This window comes from Bactrocera oleae, chromosome 6 (genome assembly GCF_042242935.1).
Source record: "Bactrocera oleae isolate idBacOlea1 chromosome 6, idBacOlea1, whole genome shotgun sequence".
Lineage (NCBI taxonomy): Eukaryota > Metazoa > Arthropoda > Insecta > Diptera > Tephritidae > Bactrocera > Bactrocera oleae.
Window position 1 is genome coordinate 40,821,587 of NC_091540.1, and position 25,764 is coordinate 40,847,350.

A 25,764-nucleotide genomic window follows, 5' to 3' on the forward strand; every position below is an offset into this window, starting at 1 on the left:
TTTACTTTTTTTAGGTTATGTGGCATATCTCTTACCTATAAATATATATTGAAAAGTTTTTTTTTTAGTAAATATATATGCACATATATAGCGTATTCTTTCTAGAGTTACTATTTTCGACCACCGGCTAGCAAGCAAAAATACTCTATTTGGTGAGCGTACAATCCAAAATTTACTCTCAGAGCTCCCTCGCTCTCCTAGAAAAAAGTTACTCCATGATGTGATTGGCATGCAGAAGATATTATTTATCTAATTTTTTTTTTAACTGAATATTTGACAATATAGACGAACTATGCTGGAAATTTGTAATCCTTCATTATGATAGAAATTGTAAGAGTTAGTTAGACAGATTTGAAAGAGATTTCTTAATACCTAAGAGTATGCTGATATAAAAGGCAAGAATTTTATGAGCCACCAGTTTGTGGAATAAGCTTGTCCTAAAGCCATAAGACTTTTAATGTGCTACAATATTATTATTTATAACAAAAACGACTAAAAATATATATATACATGTATATAACTGCATATATGTGTGCTGTTAAAGCCCCTTAGCGAACAAAAACGTGATTTTGCTAAATTTTGCGATTACCCCTAACCATTCGGCGGGGGGGCGTTGTTAGAAAATTAATATGTGCACACTCATACAAACGCAGCTGGGTATACGTGCAATTTGGCTTAAATGCTATGAATATCACACAAAAGAATTGAAAATGAATAAAAAGATGTGATAGTAACAGGGAAGCGGTAAATTACATTAACTATTGTATTAGTATTGATAGATATGGCCATATCTGTATAACAGTAAATAAGTATACTTATATGAAATATTTTATTAAATAAGCAAAAATACTAATTATATAATATATGTGTTAGAGATTTTTTGAAAATATTTTCAGCATTCCATTCAGCTCTTAATATATGAATTTGAATGAAGCTTCAACCGAGAATTCCACACGCGTCGAAATCAGGTGCATATTAATGATATAATAAAAATGTAAGTATATAATTATATAGGCATACAAATATTTATATAAAAATATTTAGTATGTCATAAATGATATACACAAGCAAGCGCGTGCTAGTAAAAATGTTCGCTGACTATTCAAAACTAGTTTGAAGAATGCTATGACACAACGTAAGAGCATCAAAGCATTGACAAAGGTTAAGCGAAATATTTAAATCTTGAATCAACACAGATTCAAGCAAATGAGCATCGTTTATCTAGTTTGTCTAGTTATATACCTAGTTATTATATACATTTAAAAGCGAGCAAACTCAAAGTTAGTGTTAAACTTCGCTCAAACCAGTTGCCAGTCGCCACGATGGCTCATTAAAATTGAAAAACAAAAGTCATGTTTATGCTCGAAACGTGGATGATGGAGGCGGAATTCGTCAATGGAAGTGGATTCTAAGAAAAACAGTTGGATATGAATTCCGTTCAGTAATATTGATTTATCACGTGTTTTTTAATGGAACTTATTCGAGACAGATAACTCAAATCAATCGCTTTCCACAAAATTTGCGCAAAAAAACCTTACACCAGCCCTCTTGATGGTGAGGCGGTCAGAAAAAAGAATCTTACTAAAGTCATACAAGGTAGATAATAATTTGATGAGTAATAGTAAGTTTGTATTTTTTGGGGCATAAAAAGTGATCAGATATCGAGATCGGACCTAATATCTCATCAATTGTGGCAAAATGCTTTCACGATGGTTGAAGCGTGATTACGGTTTTGTTTATGGCCAAAAATTCATGAACAAGCATTGATGTGAGAGCTGGTGCACTTTTGTGATGTGCAGAATCCATGATTGGTTTTTCCACAACCCGGATCGTTGTTGACGTCCTTCAACAACTTCTGAGCGATACTAATGCGACATTGCTTTTGCTCAAAGTTTAGCAATTTTGGAGTCAAAAATAGAAGAGCGCACAAAAACGTGACTAACCTTTTCTGTTGTGTTGTCAAAAACAAACTACTAATCGAAATTGCCTTCTAATGCAAGCACATGATAAACATAGGTGTTCGATTATAACAAAAACAAAATATCGATAATCGAATGTACACAACCCGCGAAAAAGCGAAATTAACCTTTTCCTTTGAACAGACCTCGTATGTATGAGTCTACGGAAAAAAGTGAAACGCCTCAATTAATTAATTAATTAATTCCCCAATTTTAGCTAGTAACTAAATACAAAATTATGATACGGCTACGATTAATTCCAAGCTACTTTTTCTGTTTTATTTTTGCTTCAATTTTATATAGAAATAACGCTTTATCTGCTGCTACCAAAACAACAGGTGGTCCAACAAGTCAACAATCAAAACTCACCACTCCAAAAATGATATGGGCAAAAACAAAATAGATTTCACTTGTCAAAGCGAACAACGAGGCAAGGTGCGGTGCTAGAAAACGCAATACCATAATTAAAAACAAAACAACACATTACAAATTACGAATTAATAATTGTTGCTTTGCTGTACACTTCCGTACTATCATCTGTTGGGAAATTCCGAAAATGAGGAAAGCATGTTAGTCACAGTGGCTTACCTAAACTATAACAGCACTTCAAGTGGGTTAGATCCAAACTGTTTACCAACCAAAGGTGAAAGGGTTTTTACTGGATTTTTGTCAGTTTTCGTTCTTAACAGCCAACTAAAGAGTTCCTTAACCGAAAGCCCTAATCGAAGTGCGTATAAAAAGTAGAGAGAGTTGTTGTCGATTGAAACAGCTGTTAGAGAGCAATGGGTAAACAAGCGTTATTAGACGCTTTTACCCTGATTCGGTCTTTGCTTTTTGTGAGCGCGATTGTCTCAATTTTTCGAATGTTATTTTTAAATGCTGGCATCAGAGAAACAATTGTTTTAACCTCACAATATCCGGTGCCAACGGTGGGTGGAATTTTCTTGTTATTACTACATGTAAATTTAGATGCTGGAGTGAGAAGTTAAGCAGTTACACTTCTTCAGATATAATTCGAGCAAATTTTTGAAGATTATGAAGAGGAACTTCAAGATTTCACAAATTTACTAATACTTCATAAATTAAAGTATTTTATCATGATTAAAATAAGCACTCATTTTTCGAGGGAGAGCTCCAATGAGTCCAAAGAACCAGCGCAGCGAGGGCTGAAGGTCGCGTAGAGTAAAAATTTTCCTGGTATTGGAATATTCAGAAACATCCTCAACTGACGATGTGAACTCTCTTTCATTTCTTAAGCCACTTTAGGATAGAGCCATGGATTTTTACGAGTTGCATTTTCATGCCGAGCATACCACCTTACATTCAATACACCAAAATTTAAACCAATTCATTTTTGTTTTTTCATAAAAGAAATTTATTTTTGTACACAAAACGATTTAAATGGCCCACTGTGCGAGAAATACACGCGTATATGAGCTATTTTAATTTTGTACCAGTTAGATGTACACTTATCAGTGACGTTTATGACCTGCCTTTATAATTTACTATTGGGCGAGTATTGGTGCTGGTCGCAATTAGTTAACAAGTTCACAAATGAATTACCAACGGATAATTCTTCACATGAGAGCCGAATTCTTTAGATAGGCTTAAATTTGTTTGGGATTTTTCGATCCTCAGGTTAGTGCCATAGTAGTGGTGTAGGCAAGCTAATTATATTGCTAAAAATATGAGGCACTGGGTAACGCGCATTTAGCTTTCAACCGATCAACATACATTCGGTATTTCGAACTATTAAGATTTAGACTTGATTGAGTAGAATAAAAATATCTTTGTTTTTGTTTTATTTCCTGTCAATTGCGCCATTGATTCAAGTAAAATGTACAATAATAAATAATATTTATTGTGTTGTTTTTTACAACTTTAAGAACTACTACTATGTATTAAAAACATATTCACACATACACACCCACATACAAACATGAACTTTAGTCGTCATTCAAAGCGTATAATTACTATTTATTCATAACGCGTACTGGCGTTGTACTTTAATTATCGCTTCAAAACTTATACATTATATAAATATGTATGAATAACAATATATATGTATATATATTAATAATTATATTTAAAAATAACTTGAGTTGATAGCAAATGAAGCACTTTGAATTTGAGATGTTCTCGAATAAAATAACTGGTTAATGCCCGCGAAGCATACAAACACACACACATACATACATACATATGTTCATTATATTATTATATTACAAGTAGTACTAGAAAATTCATTAGTGATTAGATTCTTGTAAGTGCATGAGAACTTTCTCAGGCTTTTTGTTAGTGGAATCCACTTCAATAGTGAAAGTTTCGAGCACACGATTATTGAGAGTTTCTAAGCAAGAGCACACTTTGCGTAATGAACTTCTGCATCCATCTACAATACGACCTTGACTAAAAATACCCCTAATTCCTGTATTAGAGTCGGGGTCTAAACTAATTCGCAGGTAACCTTTCATGTGCAAACGATTCCTTGGCGGTCGCAACTCTGTGATCTGAACCAAAAATTTTTAAGTTTGGAGATGGGTGGAACACTAAAAATCATTCATATGTTTGAAAAGTTCCCATTGTTCTTTGCTGATGTTGTTCCAGAACACTTTTTTGTGTAATTTCCTTACCACTTCTAAACTCAATCAAGTCAAATCTCTGTGCGGGGTTTAATTGTATGAGGTCCAACCTCACCAACTTCACGATTTTTTTTTCAATGCTTTTTTTCTGATTCTTATTAGGAGTCTACCAGAAACCAAGCTCGTTTCTATGTGGCACAGTCAAACTTTTAAACCGACGCTTCTCCGCGTTCCTGACTTTCGCTGGGTCATTGACTTTAAAAATAAACCATTCTTTGGCAGATGCACTACTGGCCGCTTCATTTTTGGCATATCATTCCCTCCCTTCTTCGTAGCCATACTTTAGCTACCGGGTTTGATTCCGACCCCCTGGAACAAGACTTAGCTTCAGCTATAGGGTTAGTGTCAGACCTTGCACCTAAACCCGGCTTAGCTCTTCTTTTGGTGCCGGCTACTTTTGGTTTCGTGACAAACACTTGTTCCCTCCGGTTTCCGGACTCCTTTAATTCTTTATTATTTTCATTATACTGATTCATATTTTGAACCCAGAAGTTTAGGGGAAATTGGGTCCGCTTGCGTATAGACTCCGCTACGCAAGTAAGGCTATCATATCACGGCGGACGCCATCTATCTGTAAGCTCCGTTCAAGACTGAGCTATTTCGGGGCCCCAGCCAGGTTGATCCTCGGCACGGATCGCATGGCACTTTGATCCAGCCCTTTTTTGTGCCCCCAACCATAGTAAGACTTCTTATTTGAATGTTGTGCTATTGAAAAGCAACGAACACATAACTAAAAAGTCAGACTTTAGCAAGATACCTCCCAACTGCAACAGGGGCGAAGTGTTACCAGTCTGTGGAGTGGATATAACCTGTTAAGCGGCCTTCACAAAACCGATAATTTTATGACACACATTTTCATAGTGAGAAAGTTAGCAAAAGGGGACTGAAAAAGGAAATATGTCTTTCGGAACTGCAATCAAATAAGGGTTCTGCAGAATAGTCTTCCAACCTCCTCCAACTGTTGTTACACTGTTTGGACTTCGTCTTACCGGAAAACATTGTACTCGTACATGACTGTTATGTATAAAATGTATTTGTTTACAATTTCTCTGTAGGTATGACAGTTGCTATGTTGCTACTTTCCATTCCAAAATGTCGACCAGGTTAAACTATTAGCAATATTTTCGAAAAAGGGCACTTCCGGGTTGTGCGATTTTTTTCCGATTCTTGTCCCACAACTTATCTCATCACTTTATGAGTAAATGTGCAAATGTCAAAGGCAAAATTTAAGTTTCAGAGCTCTGGAGTTTGAGTATTGATACGGTGGAGCTTACTCCAAAGAGCATAAAATACTAAGGAATGCATATTAAGCAGTTTGCGAATATTTATTAATACATTTTATGGCATTTAAAAATATACTTTAATTAAAAAGAGAGTGCCGTTACTTACTGATGCACTCTCACTTGCATGATCGCTCTTTGCTAGCTCTCCACTCAACCTTGCAAAACAGAAAAAAAACTTTCTTAATTTTCTTTTACTACGTATGCACTCAGTTATCAGTACATATACATATACTATTTATAAATAATACAAATTTAATAAAAATTTACTCGCGAATTCTGTTTTGTCTTCGCACCGATGATTATTTGGCAATACGCGCATTTCCATGGGTGTGTCAAAGCTGATTTTCTAATTATAGAAATCAAATGCAAATGCACAGCAACAAATTACGCGCTCTTGCACACACAAATAGGTACATACATACGTGTAAATATTTATATACATATTAAAAAATAGCATTTGCATAACCATCCATAAAAAATATACACAACAACAACACTTCTAGAGGGAGTCAACAACAATGAACAGCGATGATGAGTAAATATGCAACAACAAATTTGTTTGTTGTTTTCGATTTCGTACTAACTTTTGAGAGCTGCTAAACTTTTTGAGGTGTGCTGAATTTGTGGATGACTAAGGGCATCCAACTAATGGAATTTTTGCATGAATGTCAATATCCTTATAATTATACTGTTGAAAATATACCTTTCGTCCCGAACGCAGCCTCGAACCACCTTAGTATTTTGCACTGTATTATCTAAGTAGAGATTACGTAACAGCCCTGGCGAATAGCAGAAAACGAGCCTACGACCAATGCACATACAAAACGCACACAAAGAGCCAGCTTTGTCATGTAAACCAGTGCGCAGGCTCAAACATACTCGTAGCTATGAGCGCATATGAAAATGCGCAAACGCTCTAACCGATAAGCAAAGCAGCTGCATTACGTTTGGCACGGGCGAATGGAAACGGTGATTAAGTTCTGGGAATCCATATAAATTTATTAAATATGCAAATACAAAAGTGTTATGTGCAAACAAAGGGTATGTATGGATGTGTTAGTGTATGTTACATATCTATAATATTTTAGGTGTGAAAAGCTGCAAACTATGATTATTGATTCACAGTAAAGCTCATCAGTGTTTTATGGGTTTGTGGGTAAGTCAATAGGTATGTACGATACATATGTAAGTATGTATACACACACGCTTGTATAGATTTTCTAAATTAATGTGAAAAAGACCCCTCAAGGATACATACATACAGATGTATGTACACATATCCACAGAGTTATTTAAATAAAAGCACAACACTGTCAATATTATTTTTGTCTAAAACAAATTAGCTAAATTATGATCATATTTAACTGGAAATATAAACAAAGAAATTACCTAAGTGAATGTTTAATGGGCACGCCTAGTGTGAAATTTCGAAAAAAATTATTTTGTATTTTTTGGAATTTTCCTATAGCCGATACCTTAAAAACAAAACATTCTAAAAATTTAAATTAATATTTGGAGTAATTTCGGAGTTACAGCCTTCTAGAATTCAATCTGTAAACACGTTTTTCTCAAAACTAAAATTTTGAAATTCGTTCGTTTTGAATTTACCTGCTTATTTAGTACAAATTTCTTTGTACAATTACCCTTGTACCAGTTTGGTTTATTTGAAAAATATAATTTTGGCGAGCCAAATTTCCGTTAATTTTTGAGCAAAATTAAAATTTCCTTTTTTCGAGAAGTCTGCCATTTTGTTAAATTTAAATTTTTTATAATAATCATGAGTTTTTGTTAGGATTGCAAATAATTCATTAAAAAAAATATAAATAACATTTAAACAGTTTTTTTTATTTTTTATCAAAAAAATCCTAATAAAAATAATTTTCAAATTCCTAATCTTACATACCGAGTGGGAAAATTAAAAATAAATATTTAATTCCAAATACCGATTAAATTTTGATTTTACATTTTTTTGCGCTTGAGTACTTCGTGTTGTACCATTTTGAACTAGAGTTTGCACATAGCCATCATATTCAATACTCAAGAGCAGTGATCGGCACACTTACATATTCAAACGATTTATATTTGATCAATTTCTAATTCTGATTTTCAGATTAAAAGTTAAATTTTTGTTTCCGATTTTGCTTTTAAAAATTAAATTTTCCATTTTAAATCCCAACATTTTGAAACTGGAAACATTAATTTAATTAATTTTTTAATTCACAACTCTGGTTATTGTACATGTACGGAAAAAGATTTTATTATATTTGTGCGCTTATTGCAAGCAAGCTATTTTGCATTTAGCAAATATGAAAATATCATACAAATAGTTTGTCAATATGAAATTACGCTCCAAAAGGTTCGAAAACAAATAGTTACAGAAAATAGAGATATTCAAATATAAACATGTGTACATACATACATCTCTGAAGCAAGTGAAGCTAAAAAATGCCTTCTATGTATGCATATGCTCATATTTCTCCCATGGGGGGCACAATTATGACAAAAACAACAAACATGTGTCAAGTTAGTAGCACAAAATCAGCAGATTTTATTGTTCCACGCAAATCAAATGAACCGTATGCATTTGGCGTAGCCATGTGGGGTGCAACGGCACAAAACAAGGCCTGCCTCCTTTCAAAAAGCCTATCGGCCTGATAAGAACTGATATATTTACTGTTTTTAGATCGCATGTTGTGAGTGAGATGACAAAAATTAATATGTAAATGCACGTACATTAGGTTAGTAAAAAAAAATTTCAGCAGACAAGGTTCGGAAAGCAATACCGTTAAAATGGAAATAATGTTAAATGCTTATGCTGCTAAATTGTATAACTACCTCTTACAAGTGATGCATATTTGTCGAGAATAACTGTTAAAGTGACAGCTCTTCGCTCATACCAAAATTATTTACATCATTCTGTGTTTGAAAGTATTTGTAACCATCCTAATGAAAGCGCTTACGTATGTATATATATTTGTTTAAGATCTTATTAGCAATTTAGTAAACAAATTAATAGACTGTATATTGAACAAATGTATATATAAAAACACCAGTCATTGTTATCACTTCCCTTGAACAGCCGCGCCTCTCTCGATTGTAAGATTTCTCAAAAAAAAAAAAAAACATATATATAATTATGTGCTGATTATAAGCAATTTCTTACGTGTATATATGAATGTAAGTATAGGATACGTCAATTAATGTCATAATTCAATACAGAATCTACCTATTTTCTTTTATTTATGAAAGCCGTATTCTAGTCTAGAAATTTTAAAATATCTAAAAAAAAATTCTTATATATTTGGACAGTTTTGATATTAAAAAATATCTCTCTAAAGATATTTTTTAAATTATTTTCTAAAGGATAGCCAGTTTAGTGTCGTTCAACTTGGCTAGTTTAGTTTTTACTTAAAACTAAGCGCGTTTTTCTCAAAACTGTCTTTTTCGAAACTACTACTGTCCCCATTAACCTGAAACTGATTTTTAGAGTCTTCTTTATAGACTTTTCTATGTCCGGAGCTAGCCATATTCCCACATTTAAATCTTTGTTATTTTTAATTTTTTTATTAAATATCGAAACTGTCAAAACATTGGTAAAAATTTTTTTGAAGGCAGTCGCCATTTAGTGATATTTTTTTCCATAACTTTTCCGTAGTTCGAGGCATTGCTACATTATTCAAGATTAATAATTCTTTTTGTTTTTTAGTTTCAGATTGCTAGGAGGGTTGAAATCGTGGGTATGGCCACGTGCCAATTATTTGATAATTTTCTTCATTAGCCGCTAGTTTTTGAAATTTTTGACTTTCTTTATTTTTTTTATTTTTTTTTATGACAATTCAAAAATTACCTGAAACAAACAAAAAAGTTTCATAATTTTGGTACCCAATTTATTTTAAAAGCTCTGTACAATATTTGAAAAGGAAAAGAAATATATCTACAATTAAAATAGCTTACAATTGATTTTATATATAGTACAAGGATCTCTTCGATTTGAAAACCAGAAGTAAACTTGACACTTATTATTGAAAACACCAAAATTGAGGTAGTTTTACGAATAAAATCCAGCATTAAAATCATATTAATTTTTCAAAAAACACAACAAAGTTTTTTATAATCTATTGACACTGCTGCTACTGTAGCCATTTATGTGGCGCCTCTATTGCATTGTACAAACCTATAACCTATGCAATGCAATATTTAATGTTGAGTTTAGTACAAACAGGAAGATATTATTGTAATTTCACTAAACTATTAGAATAAACACATTTAACTTAGCTAATACACAAACGAATTTGATTAATTTGCTAAATATGCTATATTACTATTGATCACTAAATTCGATTTGTTTCAAGGTAATCTTCACTATCTTCCTCTTCCACTACGCTATAAGCAGATTTGCCGCTATTTTTTACAGCTGGTTTTTCCAAATGTGTATCGAAGAACTCATCGACGGTGTCTGTATTCCATTTTGTAATGGATAATGTCTCCTGCACATTACCGCGAGCGTCTAGTAATTTCACTATCGGATCAAGGCCACGCATGTATTTAATTTGTAAATTCGAATATTTCGCCGGTCTACCACTCTTTATGAACGCTTCAATTTGTGGATAAGCACGGAATTTGCATGTGCATACTTCGAGTATAGCTTTTGGCCAACGACGCTGTGCAGCCGGCTGTTTATCAAGCGTACAACACTCCTTGCAATGTGACCTATAAACAAAAGTAGACGTGCTCAATATTCCTGTCTCTTCGGAAAAATTTACTTACTTTATCGAATCCAAGCCGAAATCATTTAATTTTTCACAGGATGAACACATTAATTGGGCTTTGTTAAACCCAAGTTCTCGGCAGTCCTGCGTTGTGAACTCAGCAAATATGCTGCACTGTAATATTTCGCATTATTGAAATAAATATTTGTGACTCATAAACAATACTTACAACACATAAAGTTACTAACAATGTAATATATTTTAACATTTTTCTAATTTGGTAGAGTATTTAAACGAGTAAACATAAAAGACACGTACAATTTGTTATTAAGTTATGGCAGTAGAACAATGCTTATTAAACACAGCTTATATTTGACAATGCCTACGCAAATATCACAGGGTGTCGAATTATCAAAATGAATAAAACCCTACATGTTTATAAAATATTTTTCGATAGATTACTCGGTACTTAAAAATAATATATTATGTTGTCATTTACTTCGTTATGCCCATATGAATATATAAATTATGTGCCTTAAAATGATTTAAGTTAAAGAAGAAATTAATAAAACAAACCTGATAATAAAAAAAATTATTATTAAATTCAGTTCTAAACGCAATTTCCACTCGATTTATTGATAATGCAGTGCAGTTAATTTCCTTGCTAAATTCTGAGTAATACGGAAATGGCAATCGGAAGATGGATGAAGCAATTAGGTTTGTTTATTTTGCAATTTAAATATCCTCAAGATACGCGCATATTTATAAACATACATAGAAATATACAAGTTGAACTTACCTTAACAAAAATATAGAAAATTACCTTAAAAATTTCCCTAAAAAATGTATACCCTCTTCCTCAGAGGTAAATATAAACATATGTATATACATATGTATATGTATATGCACTACTGGCTTCATCGGCAAGCTACCTAGAGCGCCATGTTAAAATTGAACAATAATAGCTTGAATAACGAGTAGTGAAATATGTTACAATAAATTATTTTACTACAAATAGAAATCGATACACAATCTAAAACATTTAGAATATAATCAAACTAAATATGGTATACACGTGTGAAACATTCAAAACACAATATGATATTGAATTGAACTATAAATTAATTGTTAACAAACATAACATAACGAATTTATATCCGCATAAAATCCTACACTACCTACATAGAATTTACGTATAAAAATATTTATTTCATTTGTAATTAATATATTATTTCCTTATATGTCATCGATTAATCAAAATTTATAAAAGTACTGGAGTAACAGTATCTTCTTATCATATTGTCATTGATAGTATTAGTTATTTAGGCCCCTTGTTGAAATAACGGACCTGCATTTTATATATCTGTTCGCGCTTAATGCTAAAAATGTAAACAAAGCATGGCAAATAAAACAGCAAAAATATAGAAAATTTCCAGGTTAATTTTATTTTATTTACAATTAATCCGATAAGTTGTCAATTTTGTCCCGCCAACAGCGCGGAATCTAACGCAACGGAAGTGAAAATAAAATGTCATAATCGTTAAATAAGTGTTTTATTTCTCATCATGTATAAAATACAATATATTATTAGTTTTTTAATGTGTAAAAATATGTTTTAACAACTATAAGTGCAAATTACGAATGAAACAAAAAAATTATACTAAAATTTCCAAATTTAGCGATTAAGGTGAGTTCATGTCGGTTTATGACTATAAAAAATAAATAAAATTTCTATTAATTTGCAGTTATACTTAAATATGTGCATATACTTTACTTTGAAAACAATTCAGCAACAGGTATAGGATGTTTAATGATGACAATCTCTTTGCTAGCGGGGGTTTCATAAGCAATGACCTCAGTTGGCACAACGCCGGCTAACTGTTCCACGAGTGGCTCATTTATATGCTCTATAGCAGATGTGACGTTTTGTACGTCAGCAGGTTTGGTTTGCTCAGAAACTGGTGTAGTGTGTTCCTCTAATTCTTCTTTGTTAACTGTGGTGTGGGAAGCTTGTACCGGGATATGTGGTTCTTGATGTTGATCTATGGGCAGATTTTGTGATTGGATCACTGGTTTCTTTTCCTTAGAGTCTTCATGGCTTTCATTACTTTCACTACTTTCTTTTGATTTACTATCCTCCTCACTTGCATGTTTCTGTTGTTCATTTTTTTCACCTTTCTCTGCCTTTTCACCGCTCTTTGGTGACTCCTCAGGATGATGATATTTAGGCACTAAAGGAACAGGTATATCACGTTTAACTGGCGTTGCTACATCTGTGCTCTTTGATTCATAAGTTTCAGTGTGGTCACTAATTTCTGATGCAAGTGGATCTTCAGAATTTGTTTCATGTTGAACTTCTTCTTCGTTTGATTTATTTTTTTCCTCAATATAAAGAAGTGGTGCTACTGGTACTGTGGATGCTCCAATTAGATGGGGATCTACTTGACGGCGTTGTCGCGATTTGGGTAAATCGCGAGCAGGGACTGGCTCAGGATGTGCCTTGAGAGGTGATACAGGTGTAGATGCAGACACATTTGCAGATTTTTTCGTTTCTCTATTTTGCTCTTTTTCTCGCTTTTGACGATGATGAGTAGAATCAGCCTCCAAACTTTGCTCGGTTGACTCTTGTGAATGTTTATTCAGCCTTTCAGCTTGTCTGACAGGAAGCGCAGTTGGCGCAAAACGTGTTATATGATCATAAGGGTTGTCTTCAGCTTCACGTTTATGTTTCACAATTTCTTTTGGGTCGGTGATCTTAGTGATCTTTTCAGCAGGCTTAGGATCACTGGGTACATCGGGATTAATAGGACTAGGACGCTCTAGCGGTAAATCATGCTCTTTAGCTGCAGTTGAAGTTTGTTGTGACGTAGGAGCTGCAACGCAGCAAACCATTAAGCAGGCTAATATAATCTTAAGGAAAATATAATTAGTCTGAAATTATATAACAAATGCATTTACTTACAATCTGTCGCATCGTTTTATATTTGCTGCATAAATCTTTGAAATATGAACCAACACTACTCTTGCAGCCATTATATTTATGGCTTTTATACATAAACACGCAGTTAATATGCAAAATTAAAAATGGAAAAAATAAATAAAACGAGACTCAAGTGAGAAAATGTTCGTGCATTGTCGGATAAGTGTTTACAGGAATTGTTAACTTTTCGATAATTTGTGCTAATTAAAGCGAATGTGAAGTACAAAACAGAGCAGTTATCAATTTAAGCTATATTTTGGAAAGTAGTAATGCGAAGATCCTCATAACATCACACAAAGTCATACTAGCGACTCAATACAAACATTTTACTTTTTTATTTTGACCTATTTTTAAAGAAAAATACACATATAAATGTCTGGTGGTAATTGTATGGATTGTTCGGTTCATAAATAAAAAATTAGCAAGCTGCTCAATTTATTTATCTTCATCTTTACTATGTAAGTGTGTAAAATTTATTTATTTACGAATTTGCTTCATGCTAACAATCAGTTATGCAATGAATCATCAATTAGTGTGTAATTGATAAAAAAATGTTATAATGGTTCGACGTTTACGAATGCGAGATTCAGCATTAAATTAATTTAATTTAGTTATAAAGAAAAACAATGCAGATCGATTAGTAGCGAGATGCCACTCTTTACATTTTAAAATCTTAAATACCTGTAATAGAAAAAACATATATAGATATATAATTACCCCGATGTGTTCAAAGGGAACTTTTGTGTATTTATATGAACTGAAACTGTAAATTCTTATAAAATGCGGCCCTAACAATGATAAAAATAATTCATTAATAATAAATTCATTGACCTTTATTTTTAAAATATTGTCTACCGACAAAGATATAAAATATGTTCTTATGTACATATGTGGACTTGAAAGCAACTAGTGCGAATACAATTTCAACTCGGCAGAATTCTGTCGCTACAACAACAACAACAATACAATTTTTGAGTTCTTCTTAAATAATCCGTGGATAACTTTATACTTGTCACATATTTACACTATAGATAAAATAACAAATTAAATATTTTATATTGCAACTTTTAAAGTGTTTGGAATAATGATTAACTATCTAGTATATATGTAGGCCTCCACTTTAACCACACTGTCCAATTGACTAAACTTCATGTATTTTATATTTAATAACTAAGGTTTAAAGCACAACTAACTAGTTTGATATTCTTGTGCCTCTTCACTATAACTAATTTGGCTGCTATCAAAGTGTACATTTGTTTGAAATACTTGTACTGGTTGAAATTCGCCATCTTTTAAGTTACTTTGCGGCTGCTCCGGTGCTTCAGAAGAAATACCCGACGCTTTGGCTTTGGCCAGGAGGGGTTTAATAAGTAAACCCTTCAAACTATAATCTGTAACATTCAACTCAAGCTCCGCAATATCGATTGAGTTTTCCACCTCATTGACGTTGGTATTTACCTTTTCAACAAATTGTTCTAACTTATCTATGCGCTCGCATAGATTCTGAAAACTATCGCTAAATGCAAGTATGCCACTGACGTGATTCTCCAATATGCTGTTGTTTTCTGCTCGCACCTGTGAATTAATTCAATCAATTTCGTATTCATTAGATTCAACTAGTTTGCTTACACTCGAAAGCAGTGTTTCGAATTCGTCCAGTCGTGCCAACATATCCTCAATACTTATACAAATCGGATTAATCTGTGCGAATACAAATGTTAGATAAAGCAGTATGTACGATATTTTGGCTCACCTCTCGTTCCAAATTAATGCTTTGCAAAATTTTTGCATAGTCCTCCGCAGCCTGTTCAACCATAACTTCCTTTTTCGTTGTCAACAAATATTCTATCTTATCAGCAAGGCAAAGTGAAAACAAAACAGCTGTTTCCCTGCGGATGTGTTTCTTTAGCACACACACCGGAATGCAATATTTTATCCACTAAACATATCTTAGCTTGAATGTTGTCTTTTGACATTAAATTTCTCATCGATTTGACTTTTTTGACGGCTGTGTATATTTTAAGTGAAAAAAATATATTTTCATAATTGATTTGTGCCAAGTAAATTTAAAGAGTTAAAGTGTTCTAACGATAATGAGTAATTACCGAGGAATTGGGGGTGGTGGCTTTCCATATAAAGTGAACCAGAACCGCAATGTTGGCGCATCTATGAACGCAGTGCCTCCACCCTCGTCACTTAATAATCGTGGACCTCAGCGAGGGGGTAGCGGCGCTCGTGGCGCCGGTGGAAACACTGGAGCTACCAAGTACGGTTATACATCGCTGGAATCGATAAGCCAGTTCACAGCTTCTCAAAATCTTATTGGTAAACGCAAATCACATACAGAAGATGAATATTTTGATGATGATGAGGAGCAAACCCCGGAACAAGCATATATTCCTGCACCAGGCTCACCCGGCTATGTGAATAAAAACAAAGCAGATAGTGATTCCGATGAAGATCCACTGGATCAGTTTATGGCCGGCATTGAACAGCAAGTACAGAAAGAAAAAGTACGCAAAGAACATGCAGTAGTTTCTCCAGTAGAAGAGGTTCCCGGACCAAAGAATACGAAAGGCGTGCGCGGAGATATTGATGACGAAGACGACGAAGAAAGTTATTATCGGTACATGGAAGAAAATCCTAATGCAGGTCTTCGCGATGATGGTTCGGATATTGAAATAGAATATGATGAAGATGGCAATCCAATAGCGCCACCCAAAAAGAAAGATATTGATCCTTTACCACCTATATACCACTCTGAAATTGAATATGAGTCATTTGAAAAGAACTTCTACACACAACATGAAGAAATTGCCAATCTCTCTGAAGATCAAGTTCGGGAGCTGCGAAAAACCTTGGGCGTCAAAGTAACTGGACCTGAACCACCAAAACCAGTGTCCTCATTTGCGCATTTTGGTTTCGATGAAAGCCTAATGAAATCAATACGGCGAGCAGAATACACCCAACCGACGCCTATACAAGCGCAGGCAGTGCCTACAGCCCTAGCAGGACGTGACATTATAGGCATTGCAAAGACCGGTTCTGGTAAAACCGCTGCCTTCGTTTGGCCAATGCTTGTGCACATAATGGATCAGCGTGAGCTGCGCACAGGTGATGGTCCCATTGGCTTAATTTTAGCGCCCACGCGTGAGTTATCACTACAAATATACAATGAAGCTAAAAAGTTCGGAAAGGTATACAATATCAATGTTGTATGTTGTTATGGTGGTGGTTCGAAATGGGAGCAAAGTAAGGCACTGGAGCAAGGCGCTGAGATTGTTGTGGCTACACCTGGTCGTATGATCGATATGGTAAAAATGAAAGCAACACATTTGCGAAGAGTAACGTTTCTAGTGTTAGATGAGGCAGATCGCATGTTCCACATGGGTTTTGAGCCGCAGGTTTGCAACAAAATTGTAAGCTTTTAGTTTGTTTTGTATTTCGAAATCTTTTTTTTTATTCCAGGTTCGGTCCATCTGCAATCATGTCCGTCCTGATCGTCAAACATTGCTATTCTCAGCCACATTCAAAAAGCGTATCGAACGTTTGGCACGTGATGTACTCACCGATCCCGTGCGCATCGTGCAAGGCGACCTCAATGAAGCCAACCAAGACATTACACAGTACGTTTATGTGTTCCCCAATCCACTGCAAAAGTGGAACTGGCTGCTCTGTCATTTGGTTAAGTTCCTATCGGAAGGCAGTGTTTTGGTGTTTGTCACCAAAAAAGCTGATGCCGAGACTGTGGCCAACAACCTAATGGTGAAAGAATACAACTGTTTGCTCTTACACGGTGATCTAGATCAAGCTGATCGTAACAAAGTTATAACACAATTTAAGAAGAAGGAATGCGACATACTAGTGGCCACCGATGTGGCTGCGCGTGGTTTGGACATACCGCATATACGCAACGTTATTAATTACGATATCGCACGCGACATCGACACACATACGCACCGCATTGGTCGTACCGGGCGTGCGGGTGAAAAAGGTACAGCCTACACATTGGTCACTGACAAAGACAAAGAGTTCGCCGGTCATCTGGTGCGCAACCTGGAGGGTGCCGATCAGCAAGTACCTGACGACTTAATGGAATTGGCTATGAAGAGCTCGTGGTTCCGCAGTTCGCGCTTCAAGCAGGGCAAGGGCAAGAAAGTTACCATTGGTGGTACCGGTTTAGGCTATCGTGAACGCAGCAGCGGCAGCAGCAGCGTAAAATCGAATTCGGCAAATGAGTCCTCCTCGTTTGCATCCATAAATAAGTCAATATCGGCTGCAGGTCCAGCAACCGATCGCTACGGAGCCATGCGCGAGGCATACAAAGCACAATACATGTCGCAATTTCGGGCTTCCACTGATCGCACATGGGAAAAGACTGTGCCTGAGGCAGGCGTTTTCGCAGCACCTGCACCTCTGTTGCCCTCAATGCAGCCAACGTCCTCAACGTCAAGTGGCAACTCAGCAGCGGCTGGGGCTGGTGCTGGTGATGACAGTGGAAAACCACGCAAGAAGAAGAGTCGTTGGGATTGAAACGGGGGCGAAAGCAATTAAGCTCCAATTGAATATAAATATTCGTACTTGGCATAAAGACATTGGGTGTAGAAGTTGGCGCCCGCTGAGGTTACATTCAAATCATTTCACACATTCACATTTTTGCAAAGTAAAGCTAAACACATTCAAATAAAAATATATTTCATCATAAAATAGCTGTTATTAGTTGCGTAACGTTGCAGCACCTTGCTCTTTTGGTGTTATATGTATTTATTCTTTGTTTGCATAATAATTATGTGAAAACCGTAAACAGTTAATCCTGACACTAAAGAATAAATGCGAAGTACTCATCGGATGTGCATATGTATGTATGTGTGTATATTCTAGAGATAAATTGATATAAATGCCGTTAATTGCAAACTCCGTGCTATGCGTACGATTTTTGTTTAAGTGCATTTATAGGCAACCACTTTTTACCTACCTTACTCTGTAATGCCAATAAAGTATGGAAATTAGAAAAAGACGTTCATAACTTTTTTCCGTAATTCTTTTATTTTCATCTCATGCCATTCTTAATATATCGACTCGCATTCTGCGCAATAATCAACACGCTGCCACTGACCATATGCTCGCTTACGCTAAATATAATTTATTTAAATTTTTTTTTAATATATACACAAATATGTTTTAAATACTTATTCGTTTATTTTATTTTTTGTTGTTCTCATTACTTCCTTGGCTTAAACTCATTAGTTTTTGTGGTATTCTTTTAACATAAATTTTGTAAATCGGCATATTGCTCGAAATCTCTGTGCATTTTTATTTAGAATAAAAATCACATTTTGCGCATTTTTGTTACTTAATTCTTATATAAATATTTTGAATTGTTTTTTTTTTTTTCTTTTTTTTTTTAAATTGTAATTTGCTTCTATAAACATACATATATATAATGGATTCTTCTCACCGAGCAAATAATAAACCTTGTGCTAAGATTGTGACAAGCATACTTTAGCAAAATTATATTTATTACTAAAATTACTTGATTTATTGTGTATTATTTTTTATTTTATTTTTTGCTATGCTTATTGAATTATTTGAGTTTTTCAGTTTTGTTTTACATTGAAACCACTACTAAATTTTCTGTTAAATATTTAAATGGTATTTTGTTTTGTGTTTAAGATTTCTTACACTTTAATGAAATTATAATTTTTTGTTTTGTTTTATCAATTAATTTTTCAGCATTTTTTAATAATTTTATATATGAAGTGATTTTAATAGCTACTTTTTTATATATTTGTGTTAATTTTTTTTGTTTATTTTATATATTAAATATTTTTAAATATCATTTAATTTATTTGTTTTTGCTCCGCTCACAATCACCAATATTTTTTTTTTAAGTTTGAGAGAAAGGTTAAGATTCATTTAACTAGAGTAGAATATTTATGTATGATTTCTCATTATTCTTAGTTAGTTAAATTTTTTACTATATTCTTTTTGTGATTTTACAACAAATATTATTTACATACGCGCATTTCAAGTTAATTTTCTTTTAAAGAACTGGTTGGCAAAAGTATTATTATTTTTTTTATTATTTACCGGAAAATCGTCAAAAATTAAACCAACTAACTAAAAATTGTATTCAAACATTTGTTTACACTAAATTCGGATTTTCATTCACTAAATTTTTTCACATATGCAGTTTTCGTTAGATAAAAACAATAAAAAAATTTAGTTTTATTATTTTTTTTAATTATATAAATTTTTGCCCAAAATATAATATATCTGAATTGAAAATAAAAATTCTGTTAAATTGCGTTCAAAAACAAACTGAAAATTAAATATCGCATAAAAATATACATTTTTTATTTCAAGCAACAAAAAAAACGCTACATTTTCTGAAAACGACACAGCGAAACCTTTGACTACTAGACTGTTACCATCAGTCAATAGGTAGGCAAAAAACAAATTATGTTGTTGTTATAAGTTTGCGAAATATGCCAGACCAAAACCGGTGCATTGTTAAAATACCTTACAAAAACAACAATATGGTTTTTAGTGTTTTCGATGTGCTGATGCACACTTTTTGTTGTAGTTTCAAATATATAACAACTTTTCTGTTACAGGCCGAGCACAAATGGAGAAATATTGCTAAAGTGCGCGCAATATCTCGCATCAAATCGTCTAGCAAGTGTTTCTGTTCCGTTTTGTTGTTAAAACATAAGTGTAAATGAAAAGAAAAATCACAATTTGTTGTTGTTTTTAATACTTTTTTTATTTTTGTGTACTTTGTATCAATTTCAATTCACTTTTTTTTTTTTAAATATATTTATATGCCATCATTTTTTCACGCAAAACTATTTATGTATGTATTTACAATATTTATGTTTTCATCAAATACCACACTGTATGTATGTATAGCTACATGCACATAATATGTAATTAAATACTTTAAGCATATGATTTAAGTTTTATTACATAGTTTTACTTTCTCACTACGATTTTAAGGTTAATTATATATATATATATATATATATATATATGTATGTATATCTATTTTCTTTACTGCTTATACTTTTTACACACATCTTCTGCTGCTTAATGTCTAGCACAAATTAAATTCAATATTCTTTTGCATACTTTTTGTTGTTGTAGGGATTTTATGATTTTTAAAATTTTTTATTGTATTTTATGATTTTTTCCGTTTGCTTAGAGACTAATTTTTAATTCTGCTTGATTGTTAGGATTTTAAGTAAAATTAAAATACATATATGTATAGTTATATATATATGCACATATTTATTTAATTATATGCATACTTATAAAGATTTATAATTTTATCAATAATGTATGTATGTAGGTGCGTATATATGCAGATGTAGCGTGTATATATATATATACATAAGCATTTACATACATACACACATACATACACACATACATATGCATACATAAGTTAGTGATGTGCTCCTAATTTACCGCTATATATGTATATCTATTTACATATGTATGTATGCATAATGTTTTATATAAGCATGTATGTATGTGTGTATATAATTAATTAAAAAAATGTTTATTAAAATTATGCAACAATTGAATTTTCATTTTATAATTTTTGTTTTTCTTTTTGTTTTCATTTATGCTTTGTCACCTACGCCACTACACACACATGTTACTAAATTTTCGCTCGCGCTCTCACTAACACACAGCAAATTGTTAAATGTAAAGTTATTAAGCTTATTTAAATCCATAAACGCACACATATATGCATGTACATATGTATTTGTGTAAATATGCCGCGTAGTTTTTTTATAATTAAATTAAATTTTCTTTATAATATACACGTAAATTAATGGGTTTTTATATTAATAGTTATTTTTTTTTTTATTTTTTTCATTTAAATTTTATTTTATTTTAATACTTTGTACAATGGAAACATTGAAATATGTTTACCCTAACACATTCTTACATTTTTCTTACATGAAACATCACTATTTTCCGTTCGCAATTTTATGTGAATGTCAATAACGTAAAATGAAAATTTTGTTTATACAAAAATTTAAAAGCGAAATTTTTGTTAGAAAAACGCGCATAAAAAACTCGAATTTGTATATACTGTTCAACAATTACATGTGTACATAAAAAATAATTAAAACTTAATGCAGGCAAAAAAAATAAAATAAACATTTAATTTTGTGCAAAACAAAACTTAGTGCTCAACGTAACTATTTTTATGTCAGGCGCTGTTATTTTTTTGTTTTGTTTGGTAAATCCATCATTTGTTAAGCATGAAACTTTGTATATTTAAAATTTATAACGTAAAAGTTGTTTTGTGTTTCCTTTGCGGTTTAAAATCACATTTCATTGTTTTTGAATTCATTTAGCACTAATTTATGCGTGTGTTTGTTGTAACTTTAATTAATTTTTTATACTTTTCTCACACCAAAGCATTGTGTGTGTTTGTTTTCTTTTAATCAGGCATATTGAGCTTTGAGCTTTCTTGTGTCGAAAGCTCTCACTATTAGAGCTTTCATGCGTCGAAAGCTTTCACTATTAGAGCTTTCATAATTTTACAAACGTCATGCAAACATTGTATTTAAGGGAGATTTTGGCAAAATGGTGCAGTTACTGTACAAGGTTGCTTACCAAAAAAAAAGCGCGCTAAAGGGTTCAATAGACTTGGCCCCGCAAAATTTGCGAATGTTAATATTGCAATTGCTTTGCTGCTGCATTTAAGTGTGTTAAAACATTAATAATACTTAGTATATACAGCTCGAAAGGTAGCTCTCATAGAAATTGCTATACTTTTATATTTCATTTTAGTAATTTTAGTCTATATGCTTGTTGTTGATTGTTGGTGTGGTTGTTATTTCATAAAACTGTGGTCTAAGCGCTGCAACTACGAGTTCATTTCTACTTAATTTTTGTAAAGTTTGATTTTCGTTGAAAGTTTACAAAAAAAAAAAAAAAAAAAAAATATGGCAATTTCATTAAGTTTTTATGCATTTTTTTTTCTATAAATTTTTAAACTTTGAATTTGTTCATTTTATTTTTACTCTGTTTTCGAAGAAACATCAAATATTGTTTATTACACTGTTACAATATGTATAACTGTATGTCGTGGCATGTTTCTGACATTCTTCGAAAGTGGAAATGTTACGCGCTGCCACCCGGTTTATTGACTTTCTTCTGTTTCTTTAATACCCTGTGTCACATTGGTGGTTCGTGTCGCTCAAATTCTCACACCTCAACGCTTTTACTAGAAAGTTCGCTTTCTGGTCATTATTTTTTTGTTGTGGTTTGACATTTTGTTTACAACAACTCCTTCAGTAGATTGTCTCAATCGAATAACGTCGAAAGTATGTCATCATTATTGTTGTTGTTGCTGGAACCGCTCGATGGTGGCGTATTCAGATCGGGTTGTGGATCCAAGTACGACAAAATTTCCATGGGATCAACATCCGGTAGCAACTGAAAGAATTTATGGATAACGATATTGAGTTATTATGTTTATTAATGGTATATTACTTAATAGTTCTGTTTAAATGTATATTTTTACTGGATTCTGATAGAGAATTAAGTAATTTCAAAGCTCTAGACTACTGAAATTCCTAACCAAAATTTTATACAAAATTTCTCAATCACTAAGACAGTATATGTATATACTCTTAATGCCGTCATATTGGTCTATGTTTATAGGGTTGGCTTCTCTTAGTAAAAAGTTTGAATTCAAAACTCTCTTTAGCTCTCTCTCTCTCTCTCTCTTTCTTTCTAACTAATGCTTGGAAGCTTTTCGAGTTGAATTTTTTTTTAATAAGGCGCATAAGCAAGAGAGCCCTCAGACTTTTGTGGATGCACAAAAAAATATCACGAAAGTGTAAGAAGTAGCAAGGCTAAGCTTGAAACACTTCTCAAGAATTAATACCCCTATAAAAAATAATTTCACTTACATTCAAGTCTCCGGAGCCGTCATTGTTGTCCATATTCAATTCCGCATTCAAATCCGTTTCGTTGAGATTCGACAAGCCGTTCGGCTGTGAGTTGATTAGCGAATTGATTATTTGCTCTTGCTGCGATTGCTGGACTGATTGTTGTGAATGTTGTTGCTGTTGATGTGATTCATTCGAACCAGCGCGATTGGATGTAGGGCCACCGGGTTGGCCGGGTGTGCCAGGTGTTTGTGGTGAGGAGTTTGAAATATTCGCATTGGGTGTCGATGGCTCGTTATGTGCCGAGCTGACACTTGGTGGACCGCCGGGCGTCATCGGATGCATTGGTGTGTGCGGCGTATGAGGCATCTGAGGAAGAGTGAAGTGCGTTTTAGTATTCGAGTTGTCAAATGTTGGGCAGCGATTTGTTGTATTCCATTGATAGTTATGCAATACAATACTCACCTGATCTGTTAGGCTTTTCTCCATGGCGTTAAGCTGGTCCAGAGAATTGGCTGTATCACCTGCATGCTGATCGGCGACACCAACGTCACCACCGCCATACATATCAAAGGGACTGCGTCTGTTAGGTGGAAAGTGGTCTCAAGTTAAGATTTCTGCGCTACACTTAATCGTTTAAAAAGTAAACTTACATTTGACCAGCGCCGGGTACATTAGGCGTGCCCGCATTCATGTCGTGTTGCATGTAAGGACTCATCGCCTGCGAGTTGTCCCATGGTGACATAACTTTTGATTGATCGTCAAATGTGTTTTCCTGTTTAATAGTGGGTACATTGGGGCCACTCAATTGACCGGCCATCTGGCCTACCATCTGAGCTGCCATTTGTCCGGGCATTTGATTAGCCATTTGACCGGGCATTTGGCCTCCTACCATCTGACCCATTTGTCCTGGCATCTGACCTGGCATTTGACCGGACATCTGAGCGCCCATTTGGCCTGGCATCTGTCCCCCCATTTGGTTAGGTGCCTGGCCGCCCATTTGTCCTGGCATTTGTCCGCCAGGCACTTGACCAACCATCTGTCCTGCCATTGGGCTTGGCATTTGTGCCGACATCGCAGTGAGTGGAGAGCCTTGATGAATACCTTGCGCCGCGCGCCAGTTACCACTCGAATCGACAATGACCTCGTCCACATCCGTGCCATTCAGTTTATCCAAAATGGCCCAGACATACTGATCGATCTCTAAGCTTTCGGTTAGCGCAGGTTTACTGTAATGTAGATGAAGTTTTAGCAATGAGTTTTCGAAAGAACTAATATAAGCTGTGAATATATTTGATAAAGAGCTGAGATACTCACTTGCATTCTGGACACCGCCAGGCGCCACGTTCGCAATTCATAAGCAGATATGCCTCCAGATCGAAACACTGGATATGCTTGCACTCGTGTCCTCGCGCAGGCATACGTATTCGAGACTTCATGATCGGACATTTCAATGAGATCTTGGTGCACTTGGTTGCTTCCATGTTGCCAGCGCCGGGTTCTAATGGGCCGTTAGTCGTTGAGCAGACCATGAAGTTGCGTTTGATTTTGGCTACACAATGATCTACAGGTAAGCAGTTGCGTTTGTGCAAACTCTGGAGTACATGCCGCACGGAGGGTCGATGGACTAGCTGCAGCACGAACAAGTGGGACTGAAAGAAACAAGATTTGAGATAAGATATACGATCAAAAATTTATAAAACAATACGAAGGGCTATTCGGAGGATTATAATACTTACACAACAGCAGGAACTAGCGGTTAATTGCAGAGTATTGCGTCCGGGTTGACATACCGCCTTGAGATATAGCGGCCGTAATGCTTGACCCGTCTTCTCCGAGCGTTCAATGGTGAGGGGTGTAGCATTGGCAGATACTGTTACCGTATGCGGCCAATTTGTGTTCATCTGTCGGTCATCTTGGTGGAAGCATTTCAACTGCAGCTCGAGATCGGAGCTAAAAACAAGATGAACGATTAGACTCTGAAGACGATTTATGTTCTCAGACGGGGTTAAACTTACCGACACATGAGCGTATTGTAGACATTCTGCTTCAAGTGGAATACGTGATTGCTGACGGAGAGATTGTGCAGCAAACGGAACGGTGGAAGTATGATGCCATCACGGACGGGGAATGTCAGTCGCATCTCTTCGCCTACAAACCCAATAATATTGTTCGATGGTATGAATGAGCGTTTGTGTGTGTGTATGTAAGGAGGGTATAAAAGAGTAAAAAGAAATAAAAACTCGTTAGACAAATATTCTCTACGTGCGTT

The 25,764-nt window shown here is 34.2% G+C and overlaps 5 protein-coding genes across 9 annotated transcripts in view; 1 reads left to right on the forward strand and 4 right to left on the reverse strand.

The window, feature by feature from the left end:
* Nucleotides 1–9,748: 9,748 nt before the first annotated feature.
* On the reverse strand, nt 9,749–10,978 carry LOC106616492 (selenoprotein F). The gene is made up of 3 exons (XM_014233167.3): nt 10,822–10,978; nt 10,651–10,766; nt 9,749–10,593 (listed from the first exon to the last, which is right to left on the reverse strand). The coding sequence occupies exons 1-3, from the start codon at nt 10,858–10,860 to the stop codon at nt 10,215–10,217; spliced, it is 534 nt and encodes a 177-aa protein (XP_014088642.2). The 5' UTR covers nt 10,861–10,978; the 3' UTR covers nt 9,749–10,214.
* A 1,148-nt stretch (nt 10,979–12,126) lies between these two features.
* LOC106616488 (neurofilament heavy polypeptide) lies at nt 12,127–13,664 on the reverse strand. 2 transcript variants are annotated; one of them, XM_014233160.3, is made up of 3 exons: nt 13,555–13,664; nt 12,367–13,502; nt 12,127–12,301 (listed from the first exon to the last, which is right to left on the reverse strand). In XM_014233160.3, exons 1-3 carry the CDS (start codon nt 13,645–13,647, stop codon nt 12,286–12,288), a joined length of 1,245 nt encoding a protein of 414 aa, XP_014088635.3. In that variant the 5' UTR covers nt 13,648–13,664; the 3' UTR covers nt 12,127–12,285. The 2 variants fall into 2 exon arrangements, with proteins under 2 accessions (XP_014088635.3, XP_014088636.2); XM_014233161.3 differs by having other exon boundaries at nt 12,367–13,492; nt 13,555–13,630.
* Nucleotides 13,665–14,383: 719 nt separating this feature from the next.
* On the reverse strand, nt 14,384–15,485 carry Blos4 (biogenesis of lysosome-related organelles complex 1 subunit 4). The gene is made up of 3 exons (XM_014233169.3): nt 15,326–15,485; nt 15,202–15,273; nt 14,384–15,147 (listed from the first exon to the last, which is right to left on the reverse strand). Exons 1-3 carry the CDS (start codon nt 15,386–15,388, stop codon nt 14,761–14,763), a joined length of 522 nt encoding a protein of 173 aa, XP_014088644.2. The 5' UTR covers nt 15,389–15,485; the 3' UTR covers nt 14,384–14,760.
* Nucleotides 15,486–15,545: 60 nt separating this feature from the next.
* Nucleotides 15,546–18,587, forward strand: LOC106616511 (ATP-dependent RNA helicase DDX42). Its single transcript, XM_014233197.3, has 2 exons — nt 15,546–16,976; nt 17,041–18,587. Exons 1-2 carry the CDS (start codon nt 15,666–15,668, stop codon nt 18,103–18,105), a joined length of 2,376 nt encoding a protein of 791 aa, XP_014088672.2. The 5' UTR covers nt 15,546–15,665; the 3' UTR covers nt 18,106–18,587.
* A 3,997-nt stretch (nt 18,588–22,584) lies between these two features.
* Nucleotides 22,585–25,764, reverse strand: part of tna (tonalli) — a 59,115-nt gene continuing 55,935 nt past the window's right edge. For all 4 annotated transcript variants that reach the window (XM_014233171.3, XM_036366567.2, XM_070111717.1 and 1 more), the window contains 7 exons: nt 25,511–25,643; nt 25,232–25,445; nt 24,810–25,144; nt 24,146–24,721; nt 23,958–24,075; nt 23,514–23,861; nt 22,585–23,034 (listed from right to left, as the gene is read on the reverse strand). In XM_014233171.3, the coding sequence (XP_014088646.2) occupies nt 22,903–23,034; nt 23,514–23,861; nt 23,958–24,075; nt 24,146–24,721; nt 24,810–25,144; nt 25,232–25,445; nt 25,511–25,643 (1,856 nt within the window). In that variant the 3' untranslated portion in view covers nt 22,585–22,902. The remainder of the gene's footprint in view (nt 23,035–23,513; nt 23,862–23,957; nt 24,076–24,145; nt 24,722–24,809; nt 25,145–25,231; nt 25,446–25,510; nt 25,644–25,764) is intronic.